Source organism: Scyliorhinus canicula, chromosome 5 (assembly GCF_902713615.1).
Source record: "Scyliorhinus canicula chromosome 5, sScyCan1.1, whole genome shotgun sequence".
Taxonomy (NCBI): Eukaryota; Metazoa; Chordata; class Chondrichthyes; order Carcharhiniformes; family Scyliorhinidae; genus Scyliorhinus; species Scyliorhinus canicula.
In genome coordinates, this window is record NC_052150.1 from 57,354,283 (window position 1) to 57,373,021 (window position 18,739).

At 47.7% G+C, this 18,739-nt stretch overlaps 1 protein-coding gene across 9 annotated transcripts in view; it reads left to right on the forward strand.

Moving 5' to 3' along the window:
- phactr1 (phosphatase and actin regulator 1) overlaps positions 1 to 18,739 on the forward strand; it is a 707,078-nt gene that overhangs the window by 406,755 nt on the left and 281,584 nt on the right. For 8 of the 9 annotated variants that reach the window (XM_038797119.1, XM_038797115.1, XM_038797117.1 and 5 more), the window contains one exon: positions 4,173 to 4,322. The exons of the other annotated variant lie outside the window; for it this stretch is intronic. In XM_038797119.1, the coding sequence (XP_038653047.1) occupies positions 4,173 to 4,322 (150 nt within the window). The remainder of the gene's footprint in view (positions 1 to 4,172; positions 4,323 to 18,739) is intronic. 9 annotated transcript variants of the gene reach the window in all.

An 18,739-nucleotide genomic window follows, 5' to 3' on the forward strand; every position in this document is an offset into this window, starting at 1 on the left:
TGTGGAGGAGGAGAGGGTACGAAGAGGTTTATCAGGATGTTGCCTGGTACGGAAGGCATTAGCTACGCAGAGAGGTCGATTAAACCCGGTTTGTTCTCACTGGGACGACAGACGTTGAGGAAGTCTACAAAATTATGAGGTGCATGGACAGAGTAGATAGTCGGAAGCTTTCTCCCCAAGATGGAAGAGTCAATTACTGGGGGACTTAGGTTTAAGGTGCAGCCACCGATGTTGGCCATTCCCTAAATACAAAATGGAGGAACGCAAAGCATATAGGATAAAATGGACAATGTTTGCAGCACCAGCAGGCTGCACCAAGCAGGTGTGGATTCTGTCTGCTAAGAAAGCAGACATCACCGAAATAAATATTCCGCATACTAATGAGGCAATCTCCGGGATAGTTAGCATGTTAATGGAACGATTCCAGAGACAATGGACACAAATGGGGAAGTAACTGCAACATTGTAAAGGATACCAGACACCCAGGCACCAGCAGGATTCGAAAATTAAAGAGCCTGAAAGCCCGCCCAGTAGCTAAGGAACAGCCGCAGTATTGGGGGGATTCAAATATATCGATTGGGAAGAGACCCAATCGATTCCAAGCAGGTAAGGGAGTCCGCCCAAAGGGGCGCGGATCCCTGAGACCGATAAAAGACAGGTCCCACACATGCTTCATTCTTCTTGTCCAGCCCTCCTCTCTCCTTGACCAGCTCTCCTCTGTGGACCAGCACCTCGACCAGCTTTTGCCAAGAAGACCCTGAAGGAGAGGGAGAGAGAGGTTTTGGGACAGCAGCCGCCAGCAAGTAAGTGTCTCACAATGATCGCTCAGAGATAGACACTCCTGACCCCTTTTAACTTATACCAACCTGAAGTCTGCAGACCAGAGCAGAGCAAGAGGCCTTGTTCCCTGATCCGGCAGTTCCTTCGAGATAAGTATTAGTTTATTTAGCGGTAGGAATAGTTTACTCCTTTTAGAGTGTGCATGGGTACTTATTATAATTGTATTATAATAAACTCAGTTGTTTGAACTTACTAATTGGTGTATGGTTTTATTGCTTTGAACTTCACCTTGAACTTGTGGCGGTATCTTAACGATACCTGGCGACTCCAGAGTTAAGTAAAGAAACAGAGCCAATTTGAGTGTTAAGCACACTCACCCAGAATGAGCAAAAAAGGTGCGAGGGGCAAAGTTTAGAGGAGATGTGCAAGGGTTTTTGACACAGAGGGTAATGGGTGCCTGCAACTTGGTGCCAGAGGAGGTGATGGAAACAGGTATGAGAGAGACGTTTAAGGAGAGTCTTGACAAATACATGAATATGATGGGAATAGAGGGATATGGCCTCTGGAAGTGTGGAAGGTTTTAGGTTAGACGGGCCGCATGGTCAGCACAGTGTTGGAGGGCCGAAGAGCCTGTTCATGTGTTATATTTTTCTTTCTTCGTTGTTTTATATAAACAGGTACACACCGACATCAGAGCTCTGCATCTATGTTCTGCTTCAGGCTCAAAAGTGAAACTGGGCTGGATCACATGGCACAGTTCCCTCAGTTGGGAACAGGCTGCTATGCCTTGAAGATATATTATAACAAATCACACCTGGCTTGGACCCTCTGAACAGCCCCTTGCAGAAACAAGAGTATAACTTCATCTTATAGGGTAGATATAAATGAAATCAGATGTACTGCAAAATGCAGAAATGCAGCTTTGGACTTTTTCTGGGTGGGATTCTCCGACCCCCACCGGGTTGGAGAATCGCCGAGGGTCGGCGTGAATCCCGCTTCCGCTGTCCTCCGAATTCTACGGCCCCCCCCAAAAATCGCCCCGGCGTGAATTGTGCCGTCCACCTCCGAGAATGGCAGGACCGGCGTGACTCAATGGGCCCCGGGGCCGCCCAAATTCTGCAGGCCACGATGGGCCGAAGTCCCACCTGTTTAATGAGGGTCACGCCGGCGTAAATCAAGGTTGGTCCCAACCGGCGGGACCCAGCTCCGTGGGCGGCCTCCGGGGTCCTCGGGGGTGCGCAGGGCGATCTGGCCCCGGGGGGGGGGCAGGACACTTTGGCTCCGGGGGGGATGCCCCCACGGTGGCCTGGCCCGCGATCGGGGCAGACCGATCCACAGGTGGGCCTGTGCCTGGGGGCACTCTATTCCTTTGCATCAGCCTTGTATTCCGCACCTTTGGGGCGACTCGACGCCGGAATGGTTCCCGCCAGCGTTTACGCCGCTTTTTCCCGCCCCGACGATTTGCGCAGAATTCTGCCCCTTACATTTCTTGCACATGCTCCTACGTAGTGCTCCCTTGTATCTGTTGCTGAGGTGGAGCAAGGATATGGTTTGCTCGGAGGCAGTCAAGGAGACTGCAGGTCTCCTGCGAAATGGGAATAACAGATTGAATAAAACAGACATGTTCTCTCCTCCATGCTTCTTATGATGAATATGACAATTTTTCTGTTTCAATCTTAACTGATGGGGTATCAGGATGTGATCCCTGCTGCACTGTGGTTTGGGATGACTTTGGCACCTGTCCTCTGGCTGCTTGAGGATCGAACGCTCTCGCACACTGATGGAGGCCCATGCTGCTTGCACTGCTGTTATCACTTGGAGAGGGACTAAGAGCCCCTGTCCATACCAGGAAACCTCAGAAGCCAAAGGAAACCACTCCTCCCCATTCCTCCTTACAAGGAGGACCTCCCTGCTAACTTGAAAAGTTGGAGGAGCTGGCAGAGACTCCAAGTACCTTTTCCCCTTCTTTCCTTACCTGTGCTACCTTAAATGCAGGACTGACAGTTGCACTGGGACCTGTTGCAGTGTCATGTGATACCGGCTGTCTCTCAGTGGTTGGGCACTGCACCCCTATCTGTTAATTGATCAAAAGATTAAATGCAGATGGCCAATTCCTGTCAAGTGAAAACATCTCCCGCTTCCAGTCCAAATCTTTATCAAGCTGCAACACTATTTACTTGCAGGTTATTATTGCAGCCATGATCTCATTGAATGGCGGAGCAGGCTCGAGGGGCCAGATGGCCTACTCCTGCTCCTAGTTCTTATGTTCTTATGCATGGCTTAATATAAGGTTTGATTCTGAATGATGCAAATGTAGTTCTCTAGTAAAATACAGCTGAATTGAAAAAAGCTTGTATGCAAATGAAAACCGAGGAAGACAAGTTATTTAAACTAAGGATAGGAATCTCACATCACAAAGTGAAAGATGGAAATGGACAAATATCTTTAAGCGGACTTTTTTAGGTGGTGTATACAGCACACGGTGGAAGTTAACATACACACATGTTCTTACATGGGATCATCTGTGAATAGTGTAATATCACATCAGTTAAGATTGAAACAGAAAAATTGTTATATTCATCATAAGAAGCATGGAGGGCGGAACTTGTCTGTTTTATTCATTTTGTTATTGCCATTTCACAAGAGAGCTGCAGTCTCCTTGACTGCCTCTGAGCAAACCAAGCCCAAATGTTCGGATAAGTGCAAAAGTGAAATACTTATCACAATCTCAGTCCCAAGATCTCCGACATCTTGCTTTAACCCTAATCCCTGTCTGTTATCACCAAGTCCCTGATCGCCACTCCTCCACCTCGCCATGACTTTCATGCCCTCTCGAATGTTGAACCTTTCCCTCTGGTCCAACTGTCCTCTCTGAAACACCAATCCTTACCCTGTCTTCCTGACTCCTGATTGCAGCCTCCATAGCTGATTGCAGCCTCCCAATACTCCCGGCCCCTGGCCAAACTTATTTGGTGCAACCCTATGCTGAAGCACAACCTGCCTTCATTATGACAGGGTTCAAGGCCCAAAATCCAAAATTACTTAGAACTCACCATTTGTGTATGAGCGACTAATGCTTGATAAGGGGCATCCAAACACGAGTGCTCCCAAATTTAAAACCCAATTAATTACCAATGGAAATTGTCATGATTTGTTTATACAATTAATTTCCGTTTAGTACAGTTAGTGGTGTGTCTGTATCCATGTGTGTGTGTCTGTGTGTGACCGTGTGTGTGTGTATGTCCGTATGTATGTGTGTGTGTCTGTGCCTGTGCACATGTGTGTGTGTGTGTGTGTGTGTGTGTGTCTCTGTTCGTATGTGTGTACTGCTGTTCTAACATTTCATCATGGCTGTCTCTGCTCTGTCCACTGATTGATGGGTCTGGTTTCAGATGGAGATGTACCAGTACATAATGAAGAGGAAGTAATAGAGAACGGTCAGATCCAAACGTCAGAGCCGGAGGAAGTGGAGCCTGAGACAGTGTCAGGTGAAGCCGTAGCAGACAATGCAGCCACATGTACAGACTCAACAGACAAGCCAGGTGGGATTTGTCACGCAACAGAATCAGACCTTTCCGACATTATCACAACAGATTGTCAGTTTCAAGAAGCTGAAAGGAATAATAGATTTAGTGCACAATATTCTCGACATTGCAAATTATAGTAGCTTTATAAATGGAGGAAGCTATTGCAAAGTTGTTCCCAGTTTAGTCTGAACTCAATCAGAAATATTGATACAATTTAAATAAATGTTCTTTTCATTGTTGATGCAGACTGATGCTAGTATCTCTTATACATTGCTGTCTCAAGCAGAACAATGGGCCCTAGCTTCCGAACTCCAGGGCATCGTATTGGGAGGATATCCCAAAGATGCACTTGAGTAGCCTACCCTCAGAACGTTCACAGGTAAGGTTTCCACAGCAATTGTCCTGAAGTACAAACTTCCAATGGGCAATTGCCCTGCGTTGGGAACCATCCGTAAATGTGATTTAAAATGCGAACTTTGGATGATTCTGACTGGGTTAGACCAGCAGCTATCCAGAAAAAGTTAGAAGAATTAAAACCTCTTCTAACTTTTATGTGTAATTATTGCACAAACTAACATCAATGCCCACAGGTTAAACCCCAACCACCCCCAAGTATTCCCCCCCCACACCCCGACTGTTCCCTCCCCACTGGACTCCTCCACTCACCAGGGGACTACCCTAGACCTCCAAGGGGTCTCCCTCCATATCCTCCACTCGATCACACTCACTCCAAGGGACTTCACTCACCCTCAAGATAGTACAACCCCCGACAGCTACTCCCCGACTCATGGGATTCATCCCAGCCCCCCCGCCCTAAAACCAGATTCTCACCCCTCTCGCCCCATCCACCAGGGATGGCTCCAATCCCTTCCACCTCAAATCCCCTCAATGCGATACGACCAAACATCCCCTCCTTTGAGGCCCAAACCGTCCTGAAACCCCCTCCATCAAGGACGGACTCGACACCCCATCATACGAGTCCAAACCGATCTGGCACCCCATTGCCTGAGGCCCAAACCGACCTGACACCACTCCCTTGAGGACCGACCTGACCCAACACGCCATCCCCCTGAGGCTCAACCCGACACAATACCGCATCTTCTAGGACCGATCCAATCTGATACCCAAGCCGACCCAACATCCCATCACCCGAGGCCCAACCTGACCTACACACTCTCCTCCCGAGGCTGAACCCAACCAGACACTCATTCTCCCAGGGCCTCCCAGGCCAGACCCACCAACCCTAAATATACATTATGCCCAATCACCCTTTCCCCGGATCGTACCCACGTACCTCCTTCTGGACTCCCAATGACGGTTAAACTTTAGCAGACCCAACCTGACCCAACACTCCCTCCCCCAGAGGCCCAACTGACCCAACACCTGCGAGGCCCAACTGACCCAACAACCCCGGAGGCCCGACTGACCCAACAACACCCCCCCCCCCCACCCCTCTCCTAAGACCAGACACAACACTCTTCCAAAAAATATGACGTGATATTGCCCTCCCCAACCATCCCTTTCACCCGATACCCTAACCAACACCCCAAGGCTGGACTTGACATCTCCCCCAGCCTCTAAGACATGATATAACAACCCCCAAGGGCAAATAACTCCACAAATCCTACCCACTTCCCTTCTTCAAATGATTTTGTTGAAAGCAAAAAGTGGAGCCAAAGATTGGTCATAGTTATATAAATCTTGTTAGTATTGCACTGAGTGCTGAACTTGGTGCATTTGAGTGCTACAGTGAGAGTTTGGTGACTGAGGGAGTATAACGGTTCATTTTTATCTAAAGTCTAGTATTTATTTTATTTAGTTAATTAACTTAAAAGTTGCTGTTTGGTTTAGAAGAAGGTGAATTTTGAATCAGCTTTAAACAAGGTTCTACTTGTAGGTACTTGCAGCTGGAGCTTGTTAATTAGTAAATTGGATTAGGCCAGTTTTCAGAGGCTAGATTCGCAGTATAAAAAGGATCCAGCTACAGTGCAGACTTTGTTTGCACTGAGTGCTGAACTTGGTGCATTTGAGTGCTACAGTGAGAGTTTGGTGACTGAGGGAGTGCTGAACTTGGTGCATTTGAGTGCTACAGTGCGATTTTGGTAACTGAGGGAGTTAGGTGAGGAGGGAGTAAGGTGCTCCTGACATTTCATTTCCTACATTTCCTCAAAGAGAGTGAAGGTTAGCCAGGAGCTTACAGAGTGTACAGCTGACTGGAAGCAGAGTCGGAGGGCGGAGGTCCAGTTGGTCTACGGGGCAGCTAATTCTGTAAAGTAAGAGGGGATAGAGGCTAGGGCAGTTGCATGCTACTCCTGTAGGATGTGGGTGGTGAGGGATACCACTGGTGTACTCGCTGACGATACCTGTGGGAAGTGCACCCAACTCCAGCTCCTCAGAGACTGTCTTAGGGAACTGGAGCTGGAAGAACTTTGGATCACCCGGAAGGCAGAGGGGGTTATCGAGAAGAGTTACAGGGAGGTAGCCACACCCAAGGTACTGGACATGAGTAGCTGGGTTACAGTCAGGAGAAAGAAAACTAACAGGCAGACAGTGCAGGGATCCCTCGCGGCCGTTCCCCTTCAAAACAAGTATCCCGTTTTGGATGCTGTTGGGGGGGTGACCTACCGGGGGAAGGCCCTCGCGGCCAGGTCTCTGGCACTGGGTCTGGCTCTGGGGCTGAGAAGGAAAGGGGGAAAATAGAAAAGCAATAGTAATAGGAGATTAAATGGTTAAGGGAATAGATAGGAGATTCTGTGGTCGCGAGCGAGACTCCCGGAAGCTATGTTGCCTCCCGGGTGCCAGGGGCAGGGATGTCTTGGATTGTGTCTTCAGGATCCTGAAGAGGGAGGGTGAGCAGCCAGAAGTCGTGGTGCACATTGGTCCCAATGACGTAGGTAGGAAAAGGGGTGTGGAGCTAATAAACAAGTTTAGGGAGTTAGGCTGGATGTTAATGGTCAGGACAGACAGAATTGGCATCTCTGGTTTGTTGCCGGTACCACGTGACAGCGAGGCTAGGAATAGGGAGAGAATGCAGTTGAACACGTGGCTGCAGGAATGGTGTAGGAGGGAGGGCTTCAGGTATTTGGATAATTGGAGCGCATTCTGGGGACGGTGGGACCTGTACAAGCTGGACGGGTTGCATCTGAACCAGAGGGGCACAAATATCCTGGGAGGGAGGTTTTCTAGTACTCTTCAGGAAGGTTTAAACTAATTTGGCTGGGGAATGGGAACCGGATTTGTAGTCCAGCAACTAAGGAAGCCGATATTCAGGATGCCAAAGCGTGTAGTGACGCAGTGGGGAAGATAACACTGACAAAGTAGAGTACTTGCAGGCAAGGAGATGGGTTGAAGTGTGTATACTTCAACGCAAGAAGCATCAGGAATAAGGTGGGTGAACTTAAGGCATAGATCGGTACTTGGGACTACGATGTGGTGGCCGTCACGGAAACTTGGATAGAAGAGGGGCAGAAATGGTTTTTGGAGGTCCCTGGTTATAGTTTCAACAAGACTAGGGAGGATTGGAAAAGAGGTGGGGGGGGGGGGGTAGCATTGTTAATTAGAGATAGGATAACAGCTTCAGAAAGGCAGTTCGAGGAGGATCTGCCCACTGAGGTAGTATGGGTTGAAGTCAGAAATAGCAGCAGAGATGTGGAGGAACAGATTGGGAAACAGTTTTTGAAAAGGTGCAGAAGTCACAGGGTAGTAGTCATGGGTGACTTCAACTTCCCAAACATTGAGTGGAAACTCTTTAGATCAAATAATTTGGATGGGGTGGTGTTTGTGCAGTGTGTCCAAGAAGCTTTTCTAACACAGTATGTAGATTGTCCGACCAGAGGGGAGGCCATATTGGATTTGATACTTGGTAATGAACCAGGGCAGGTGATAGATTTGTTAGTGGGGAAGCATTTTGGAGGTAGTGACCACAATTCTGTGACTTTCGCTTTAGTAATGGAGAGGGATCGGTGCGTGCAACAGGGCAAGGTTTACAATTGGGGGAAGGGCAAATACAATGCGTCAGACAAGAATTGAAGTGCATAAGTTGGGAACATAGGCTGTCAGGGAAGGACACAAGTGAAATGTGTCACTTGTTCAAGGAACAGGTTCTGCGTGTCTTTGATATGTATGTCCCTGTCAGGCTGGGGAGAGATGGTCGAGTGAGGGAACCATGGTTGACAAGAGAGGTTGAATGTCTTGTTAAGAGCAAGAAGGAGACTTATGTAAGGCTGAGGAAACAAGGTTCAGACAGGGCGCTGGAGGGATACAAGATAGCCAGGAGGGAACTGAAGAAAGGGATTAGGAGAGCTAAGAGAGGGCATGAAAAATCTTTGGCGGGTCGGATCAAGGAAAATCCCAAGGCCTTTTACACATATGTGAGAAATATGAGAATGACTAGAGCAAGGGTAGGTCCGATCAAGCACAGTGGCGGGAGATTGTGTATTGTGTCTGAAGAGATCGGAGAGGTCTTGAACAAGTACTTTTCTTCAGTATTTACAAACGAGAGGGGCCATATTGTTGGAGAGGACAGTGTGAAACAGACTGGTAAGCTCGAGGAGATACTTGTTAGGAAGGAAGATGTGTTGGGAATTTTGAGGATAGACAAGTCTCCCGGGCCTGACGGGATATATCCAAGGATTCTATGGGAAGCAAGAAATGAAATTACAGAGCCGTTGGCAATGATCTTTTTGTCCTCGCTGTCAACAGGGGTGGTACCAGGGGATTGGAGAGTGGCGAATGTCGTGTCCCTGTTCAAAAAAGGGAATAGTGATAACCCTGGGAATTACAGGCCAGTTAGTCTTACTTCGGTGGTAGGCAAAGTAATGGAAAGGGTACTGAGGGATAGGATTTCTGAGCATCTGGAAAGACACTGCTTAATTAGGGATAGTCAGCACGGATTTGTGAGGGGTAGGTCTTGCCTTACAAGTCTTATTGACTTCTTTGAGGAGGTGACCAAGCATGTGGATGAAGGTAAAGCAGTGGATGTAGTATACATGGATTTTAGTAAGATTTAGCATTTGATAAGGTTCCCCATGATAGGCTTATGTAGAAAGTAAGGAGGCATGGGATATTGGGAAATTTGGCCAGTTGGATAACGAACTGGCTAACTGATAGAAGTCAGAGAGTGGTGGTGGATGGCAAATATTCAGTCTGGAGCCCAGTTACCAGTGGCGTACCGCAGGGATCAGTTCTGGGTCCTCTGCTGTTTGTGATTTTCATTAACGACTTGGATGAGGGAGTTGAATGGTGGGTCAGTAAATTTGCAGATTATACGAAGATTGGTGGAGTTGTGGATAGTGAGGAGGGCTGTTGTTGGCTGCAAAGAGACATAGATAGGATGCAGAGCTGGACTGAGAAGTGGCAGATGGAGTTTAACCCTGACAAGTGTGAGGTTGTCCATTTTGGAAGCACAAATATGAATGTGGAATACAGGGTTAACGGTAGGGTTCTTGGCAATGTAGAGGAGCAGAGAGATCTTTGGGTCTATGTTCATAGATCTTTGAAAGTTGCCACTCAAGTGGATAGAGCTGTAAAGAAGGCCTATGGTGTGCTAGCGTTCATTAGCAGAGGGATTGAATTTAAGAGCTGTGAGGTGAAGATGCAGCTGTACAAATCCTTGGTCAGGCCACATTTGGAGTACTGTGTGCAGTTCTGGTCACCTCATTTTAGGAAGGATGTGGAAGCTTTGGAAAAGGTGCAAAGGAGATTTACCAGGATGTTGCCTGGAATGGAGAGTAGGTCTTACGAGGAAAGGTTGAGTGTGCTAGGCCTTTTCTTATTAGAACGGAGAAGGTTGAGAGGCGACTTGATAGAGGTTTATAAGATGATCAGGGGAAAAGATAGAGTAGACAGTCAGAGACTTTTTCCCCGGGTGGAACAAACCATTACAAGGGGACATAAATTTAAGATAAATGGTGGAAGATATAGGGGGGATGTCAGAGGTAGGTTCTTTACCCAGAGAGTAGTGGGGGCATGGAATGCACTGCCTGTGGAAATAGTTGAGTCTTAAACGTTAGGGACCTTCAATCGGCTATTGGATAGGTACATGGATTAGGGTAGAATAATGGAGTGTAGATTAATTTGTTCTTAAGGGCAGCACGGTAGCATTGTTGTTCAGTACTTCACAGCTCCAGGGTCCCAGGTTCGATTTCGGCTTGGGTCACTGTCTGTGTGGAGTCTGCACATCCTCCCGTGTATGCGTGGGTCTCCTCCGGGTACTCCGGTTTCCTCCCACATTCCAAAGATGTGCAGGTTTGGTGGATTAGCCATAATAAATTGCCCTTAGTGTCCAAAATTCTATGATTAACCTAGGACAAAAGTTTGGCACAACATCGTGGGCCGAAGGGCCTGTTCTGTGCTGTATCTGTATCTCTGTATTAATGAAATCGCAATTCAGTGTTGCTCTTACTCAGGGTTGTCCAACCCCACTTTGGTTTGGGGGTATTCAATTTTATTCTCATTCAAGGGTACTGTCATGTGAGAGTGCCTTTAAGAAATGGGTGTTTATCAGTGATGTCAGAGTGTGGGTGGAGCTGGGCTGTCTGTCAGCTTTTTACTTTCATTTTATGCTGTTTGCTGCAGTGTTTTAGTTTCGTTTTCAGAGCTGGATAGCTGCAGTCACTGCCAGAAGGTGTATTAGTTACTCTCTCTCTAATCTAAAGACTGTAAATCGATCCTTTGGTGATTTAAAACTAATAGTCTTATGGATGTTAAAAGGACTGTTTGAGGATTACTTAGTGTTGTATTCTTTGGGGGTTATACTTGAATTGATGGTTGCTAAGATGTTCACTGTATGTTTTAAAAAGGTTAACTTAAGTTCATAGAATAAACATTGTTTTGCTTTAAAAAATACTTTTCCATTTCTGCTGTACCACTCCTGTAGAGTGGGCCGTGTGCTCCCCATACCACAATCTATTAAAAGTTGTGGGTCAGGTGAACACCATGATACACTTTGGGTTCTCTAAACTCTGGCCCATAACAGTACGAATAGAATATTTCAGCAAGGTGGGTTTGGCACAACATTAAGTACGAGATTTAAAAAAATGAATGTCAAAGCAATAAATTAATAACTGAAAGAGTAATTAATAAAAAAAATGTTAACGTGCCAAGCAACAGATTTAACCAATAACGCATTTTTGCTTTTCTACTTAAGCAAAGCTAGAGAGTGATTGAACAAACTGAAAGTGAGTCCACATTCAAGCATGTTTGGCGGTATGTTTTCTCGGCAGCTGCTACGCCGCGATTCACCCTGCTATTCACCAACACTTTGCCGTTTTTTTGGGCCTCGGGGAATTTCACTTGCCGAAGCCCCACTTCCTATCTGGCTGCATCACATTTTGGTATGGCAACTTTCAGCCCAAGAATGCAAGAATCTAGCGTGGTGAACTCAGCCCAACACATCACACAAGCTTGCCACCCACACATTGATTCTGTATACACCTCCCGCTGCCTCAGGAAGGCAGACAGCATTGTCAGAGACCCCTCACACCCAGGCTTTGCCTTCTTCCAGACCCTTCCATCAGGCAGACGATGTAGAAGTCTGAAGACCTGCATATCCAGACATAGGAACAGCTTCTTCCCCACAGTTACTAGACTCCTCAATGACTCGCCCTCGGACTGATCTGTTCCCTGTAAGAACACTATTCACGACGTCCTATGCAGCTCTTGTTTCACCTTGTTCCGCACTGTAACCAATCACTATTTGTTGATGCACCACTGTCAATGTACTCTGTTGATTATTCTTTTGTCTACTGTGTACATACTGTGTACGTTCCCTTGGCCGCAGAAAAATACTTTTCCATGTACTTCGGTACATGTGACAATAAATATCAATCAAATCAAATCAGTTGATTTCCTGCACAGGTGAGCTGACCTTGCCGGCAGGAATGGCTCCTCACAGATTGGGGCGCCAGTTTCACTGGCAGCCCTGATCTCTGAACCCCTCTTTCAGGCCCTCTCTGCTTTCTAGATCCCCCCCCCCCCGCGGCCTTGCGGTCAGTTCGGATTTTGTGCGGCACTGCCAGGTTGGCAGGCTGGCAAAGCCAAGGTGCTCTGGTGCCGGGGGACTGTCAGAGGATCATCCTGCCCTGTCCCTGACCACCCGGGGGTTTCCAATGGCCGACTGGACCCCTGAGGTGCTGTCACGCCTGGTCCACATTTGTAAAAACCAGTGCTAAATGGCGACCAGTCGAGGTCTCGCAGGCGCGGCCGTTGATTTCAAGTGGAAGAGGCGTCCAGGTATTAAAATAAGACTAATGGCTCCTTTAAATATGCTGATCTGGATCACATCCAGCTAGGGTTAGATCCAGATTGTGTCGAGCGGAGCAAGTTGAGTAACTCGTGATTGGCCACGGTGCCTGGCGCGGAACCTGATTTGGGGCTCTCGTAGGATTCATCCATTGCCAGGCACAAGCGGTGGCTGAGTCCCGCCCCTAGACTAGGCCCCAGATCCTGGTCTCCACGGAAGGGCGAGGGACCGAAAGCAATCTGAGGAGCTGGGTTTAACTAACGATGACCTTGTGTTTGCCTCCGGGGGCACACACTCGACATTGACATCAGCAAGATTCAAACGAAGGCTGGTGTCGGAAGCTGGTTTACTGGGTTTCCTCCCGGCCTGCATTGCGGATAGAGTTTTGGAGAGGGAGGAAGAGGGAAGGGCGTGTGTGTGTATGTCCTGCTCACTCCTAATCATAGGGCAGCAGGGTAGCATGGTGGTTAGCATAAATGCTTCACAGCTCCAGGGTCCCAGGTTCGATTCCCGGCTGGGTCACTGTCTGTGTGGAGTCTGCACGTCCTCCCCCTGTGTGCGTGGGTTTCCTCCGGGTGCTCCGGTTTCCTCCCACAGTCCAAAGATGTGCGGGTTAGGTGGATTGGCCATGCTAAATTGCCCGTAGTGTCCTAATAAAAGTAAGGTTAAGGGGGGGTTGTTGGGTTACAGGTGTAGGGTGCATACGTGGGTTTGAGTAGGGTGATCATGGCTCGGCACAACATTGAGGGCCGAAGGGCCTGTTCTGTGCTGTACTGTTCTATGTTCTATGTTCTATGTTCTCTCTCTCGTCCATGACACACACAGACTTACTCATTCGCCAAGACCTACTCACTCTCCAGGTTTACTCATTCATTCACTCAAAACTACTCACTCACACTCTCCTGACTCACTCACTCACTCTCTCTGTCCTGACTTGCTCACTCACTCAAACCTACTCACACTCCAGACTCACTCACTCAGAACTACTCATTCTATCTCACAGACCCACTGATGCACCCAAACTTATGTACCCAGGCTCAGTCATTCATCCAGACACACTCACTCCCCAGATTCACTCACTCAACCAAATACATTCACTCACCCAGATTCAGTCACTCCCAGACTCACTCACTCACTCCCAGACTCATCACTCACTCTCCCAGAATCACTCACTCCAGCCCATTGTGAGGGTGTGGAGGGACCCAGAAGCTCACTGAGAGATCAGGGCACCCTTTCAAAATGGTGGCCCGATCTCTGAGTCGAGTCTCCAGTGTTAAAAGAAATTCTAAGGGTGTCATCTTCCGGCCACGCTGTGCCGATAAAGCAGCTCGCTGCAGCACAGCGTGGCCGGTGAAAGCTGGGAGACCCCGTCCCGGGATCCACCCGGCTCGCAACGCCTCGCGAGATTCAACACAATCTCGTGAGATGTTGCAAGGAGAATCCTGCCCACTATGGACGGGATTACCTTTTGTCAAATCTGCATATTAGAGCGAGGCAGTAAGCTTTATTCTATTGTGCAGATTCCCGAGGTACCTGACGCTTTGGTATTCAATCCCTTTGCCGCGGTGACCTCGGGCGAACGTCGTTTGGCACTGGTCCCCACAAATGGGGACCAGATGGATCTGCATAGTGGGGGTCTCCAAGGGGATTGGATGCCCCCAGCTGCATGCCCTTTCGGCAGAGTGGTACCGTGACACTGCCGTTGTCACCTGAGTACCCTGGCAATGTCAGCCTGGCATATTGGCAGTGCCACCTGTGTGCCATATTGGCACTGCCCATGTACCCAGGTGGCACTGCCAGCTGGCAGGGGCAGTGCCACAGTGCCAGGTTGGCACGCCAAGGTGCCGAGCTGGAATTTTTTCCATGCGTGCGGTTGGGCCAGGGTTGCCCACCGTGCATGTTTGAGGGTGCGGGGGATGGAGTCAGGTGTCCCTCCCTTGTTGCGTTCGGGCTGGTGGGAGGTCAGGGATTTTACTTGTGGACCTCGGAGATCAAGACGCCATTTTAAAATTATGTCCTTGTTGTGTTATACTGCTTCGTGTAGCATGAGCTGCTTCCTTGATGTATGCTTTGACAAAGGAAGCTCCTGACTATGAAATTAGTTCAACGTGTTTCTTGAACTATTAACACAGTTCTTAAATGAGTTTGACTCTCTGCTAATCTAGCTGCAGTAACTCAGCCTATCTTTACCAGCCTGCTCTAAGCCACGTGCTGGGTGTGATGCTGTTAATCAACCTGATGTACTCTCCAGATGTCTGTGGAAAGAGGCAGAGCATATGTGCCCTGTCCTTTTATATGGGTTGTGAAGTGCCCCCTCTGGGTGATGCCACCTCTGGGTGTCCTGATTACCCGTTGGTTGTGTCCTATTGTAATGACCCATTGGCTGTATGTCTGCATGTCATGACATCTCTGGTGCGCCCTCTAGTGGTTACTTAGCTGTAGTGTATTTACATTAACCCCTTGTGTATATACAGTGATGCATATCACCACAGTCCTGATCTCGCTACAATGAGCAGTTCCGGAGAGCGGAGTTCCCCATTGTAAAAAACGGGCCAACAAATGGGGCGATGTGCGGCCTTGGCGCACGTTCCCTGTTCAGCCCCCTTATTCAACACGAGTAGCGTTGAATAGCCACTCAGTGCTGAGAAACACACGGCTAAACATGCTAGCTTCCCTTTTAGCCCCTAAGTGTGGGCTAAACCAGTAAGAAACTCTCCGTGGCCTAAAAAAGTGACTATATGTCATTGAATAGCAGTGGGGAACTCGCTGCAGAGCCGGCGGGAAACTCCCCGAAAAGCCCGCCACAAATAACGAAAGAAATGTTTTGAGAGAATTGTGCCCCCGGATTCACTCACTCCCCAGCTTCACTCACTCATGCAGACTCACTCACTCACCAGGATCACACATTCACCCAGACCCATTCACTCCCCAGATTGATTCACCCACCCAGACTCACTCTCTGACCCAGACTCACTCTCTGACCCAGACTCACTCCCTCACCCAGACACGCTCCCTCACCCAGACTCGCTCACTCACCCAGACTCACTCTCTGACCCAGACTCACTCCCTCACCCAGACACGCTCACTCACCCAGACTCACTCTCTGACCCAGACTCACTCTCTGACCCAGACTCACTCCCTCACCCAGACTCTCTCTCTGACCCAGACTCACTCTCTGACCCAAACACGCTCCCTCACCCAGACTCGCTCCCTCATCCAGACTCACTCTCTGACCCAGACTCACTCCCTCACCCAGACTCACTCCCTCACCCAGACACGCTCCCTCACCCAGACTCGCTCACTCACCCAGACTCACTCTCTGACCCAGACTCACTCCCTCACCCAGACACGCTCCCTCACCCAGACTCGCTCCCTCATCCAGACTCACTCTCTGACCCAGACTCACTCCCTCACCCAGACACGCTCACTCACCCAGACTCACTCTCTGACCCAGACTCACTCTCTGACCCAGACTCACTCCCTCACCCAGACTCTCTCTCTGACCCAGACTCACTCTCTGACCCAAACACGCTCCCTCACCCAGACTCGCTCCCTCATCCAGACTCACTCTCTGACCCAGACTCACTCTCTGACCCAAACACGCTCCCTCACCCAGACTCGCTCCCTCATCCAGACTCACTCTCTGACCCAGACTCACTCTCTGACCCAGACTCACTCCCTCACCCAGACACGCTCACTCACCCAGACTCGCTCCCTCATCCAGACTCACTCTCTGACCCAGACTCACTCTCTGACCCAGACTCACTCCCTCACCCAGACTCACTCCCTCACCCAGACACGCTCACTCACCCAGACTCGCTCCCTCATCCAGACTCACTCTCTGACCCAGACTCACTCTCTGACCCAAACACGCTCCCTCACCCAGTCTCGCTCCCTCACCCAGACTCGCTCCCTCACCCAGACTCGCTCCCTCACCCGGACACGCTCCCTCACCCGGACTCGCACCCTCACCCACACTCGCACCCTCACCCAGACTCACTCCCTCACCCAAACACGCTCCCTCACCCGGGCTCGCTCCCTCACCCGGGCTCGCTCCCTCCCCCAGACTCACTTGTGTGATGATATCCATAAACAATCATGTAAATAGTAATGTAAACAACCTCCAACCTGTAGGTGGCAGTGTCGAATTACCATATGACTCTGTAACTCAAGGAGTCTGGAGATAATCATGTCAGTGGATAGTCACGCTTGCAGTAGCTCTAGGATAATTTATCATAATTAGTAGTTTGTAATATATTTCTCATAGTTATCTGACCCATGCATTTATATTATAATAAAACATTTTAACTAGTCAAGAACTAGGTGTTCTATTGTGCATTATTCCTGCTGGCCAAGCACCTGAAAGTAACATTGTACCATAATTGAAAATCTAACAAGAAAACAAGATTCTTTGATGATCCCAACTGCTGACGATCACTACTGAGAAGGAAGAAGAAAAGTCTTCTGCTAACATCGTGGACTACTGGCAACCCGTACTCAATGCACTGCCAGGCTTCGAAGTCCAGGATGGAAGGTGTGAAGACACCATACCAGCTTCGAATCACTGGTACTGTAGTGAGTAATGTAGATGAGAATTGGCACGTATTCAAATAGCAATTCCCACACTATGTTGCAGTCCATGATCTGCAGGCACAGCCTGATAAGAGGCGCATAGCGTTGCTGCTCATTGTAGCAGGTCCACCAGTGATAGAAGTATTTAATATGTTCGTTTTCGATAGGTGGCAGATAGCAAAATGTTCAATCAAGTTGTAAAGCAATTCACTGGAGAAAAGCAAATTACTGCGGATGCTTGAATCTGAAACCAAAGATTCCAGCATTTTAAAGCAATTTGATTGGCATTGCACACCTAAACAAAATGAGATGTTCGATGCTATATTTTTTGCACGCACACCCAGAAGGCAGGTGAATCATTTGATAGTTTTTGAGCGATTTGTGATTGAAGGCTCAGTCATGTAATTTTGCTACCTTGCAAGCGTCGATGATCCACGGTCAAATCGCGTTTCGGATTTGTAACGCTAAAGTAGAGGCTATTAAGAGAAGGTGAACTTCAGCTTGAAGACTTGCCTTGCCAGCGAGCTAGCTACACAGCAGATTAGCACTCTAAATCGCACATTTTGGCACGAAGATAGGAGAGGCAGCCGATGACATTAGTGACACACCAGTGCAAATCGTAGTCCCAGCGGCGCCGGCAAGCCATTTTAAGCGACCGACTGAAACCTCCATTTCATGTAAGCTATGCGGCAATCGATATTTGCCGCATCAATGTCCAGCGTTTGGAAAGATATGCTCCAAATGTAAAGGCAAAAATCATTTTGCTAAGCAGTGCTTTACCAATAAAAAATCGGAACAAACAAAATCAATCGACATGGTGGATAAAGTACGCCTCAGAAATTAAATTACTATGCTAGGAGCATGCGAGCTCGATAGATAGATTGATAGATATATGGATAGATAGAATGATAGACAGACGGACAGATAGATAGATAGACTGATCGATAGATACATAGATTGATGGTCAGATAGAAAGATAGATAGACAGGTAGATAGATGGATAGATAGATATCGATCTATCTATCTATCTACATATATATCTGTCTGGCGATCTATCTATCAATCTAACGATCTATATATCTATTTATATATATATATATATATCTGCGTGTCTATCTATCTATCAAGCTAATGTTCTATTTATCTATCTTTCTGTTTATCTAGTTATCTATCTATATATCTATCTCGCTATCTATCTATATTTCTATCTATCTATATATCTATCAATCTATCTAACTGACTTTCATTCTAACAATCTACCTATCTACCTATATATATATATCTATATCTATATCTATGTATCTATCACTCTATCTATACATATATATCTGCTCATCTATCTATCAATCTAACGATCTATTCATCTATCTTTCTATTTATCCAATTATCTATCTATCTATCTGTCTGCCTATCAATCTAACTATCTTTCTATTTATCCAATTATATATTTATCTACCTATCTATCCATCTTTCTATCCATTCATCCATCTATCCATCGATGTATCCATCAATCTATCTATCTATATATATCTATCTTTCTATCTTATCAATCTATCTATCAGTCTATCTATCTATCTATCTATCTATAAATCTAATGATCTATCTATCTATCTGTATA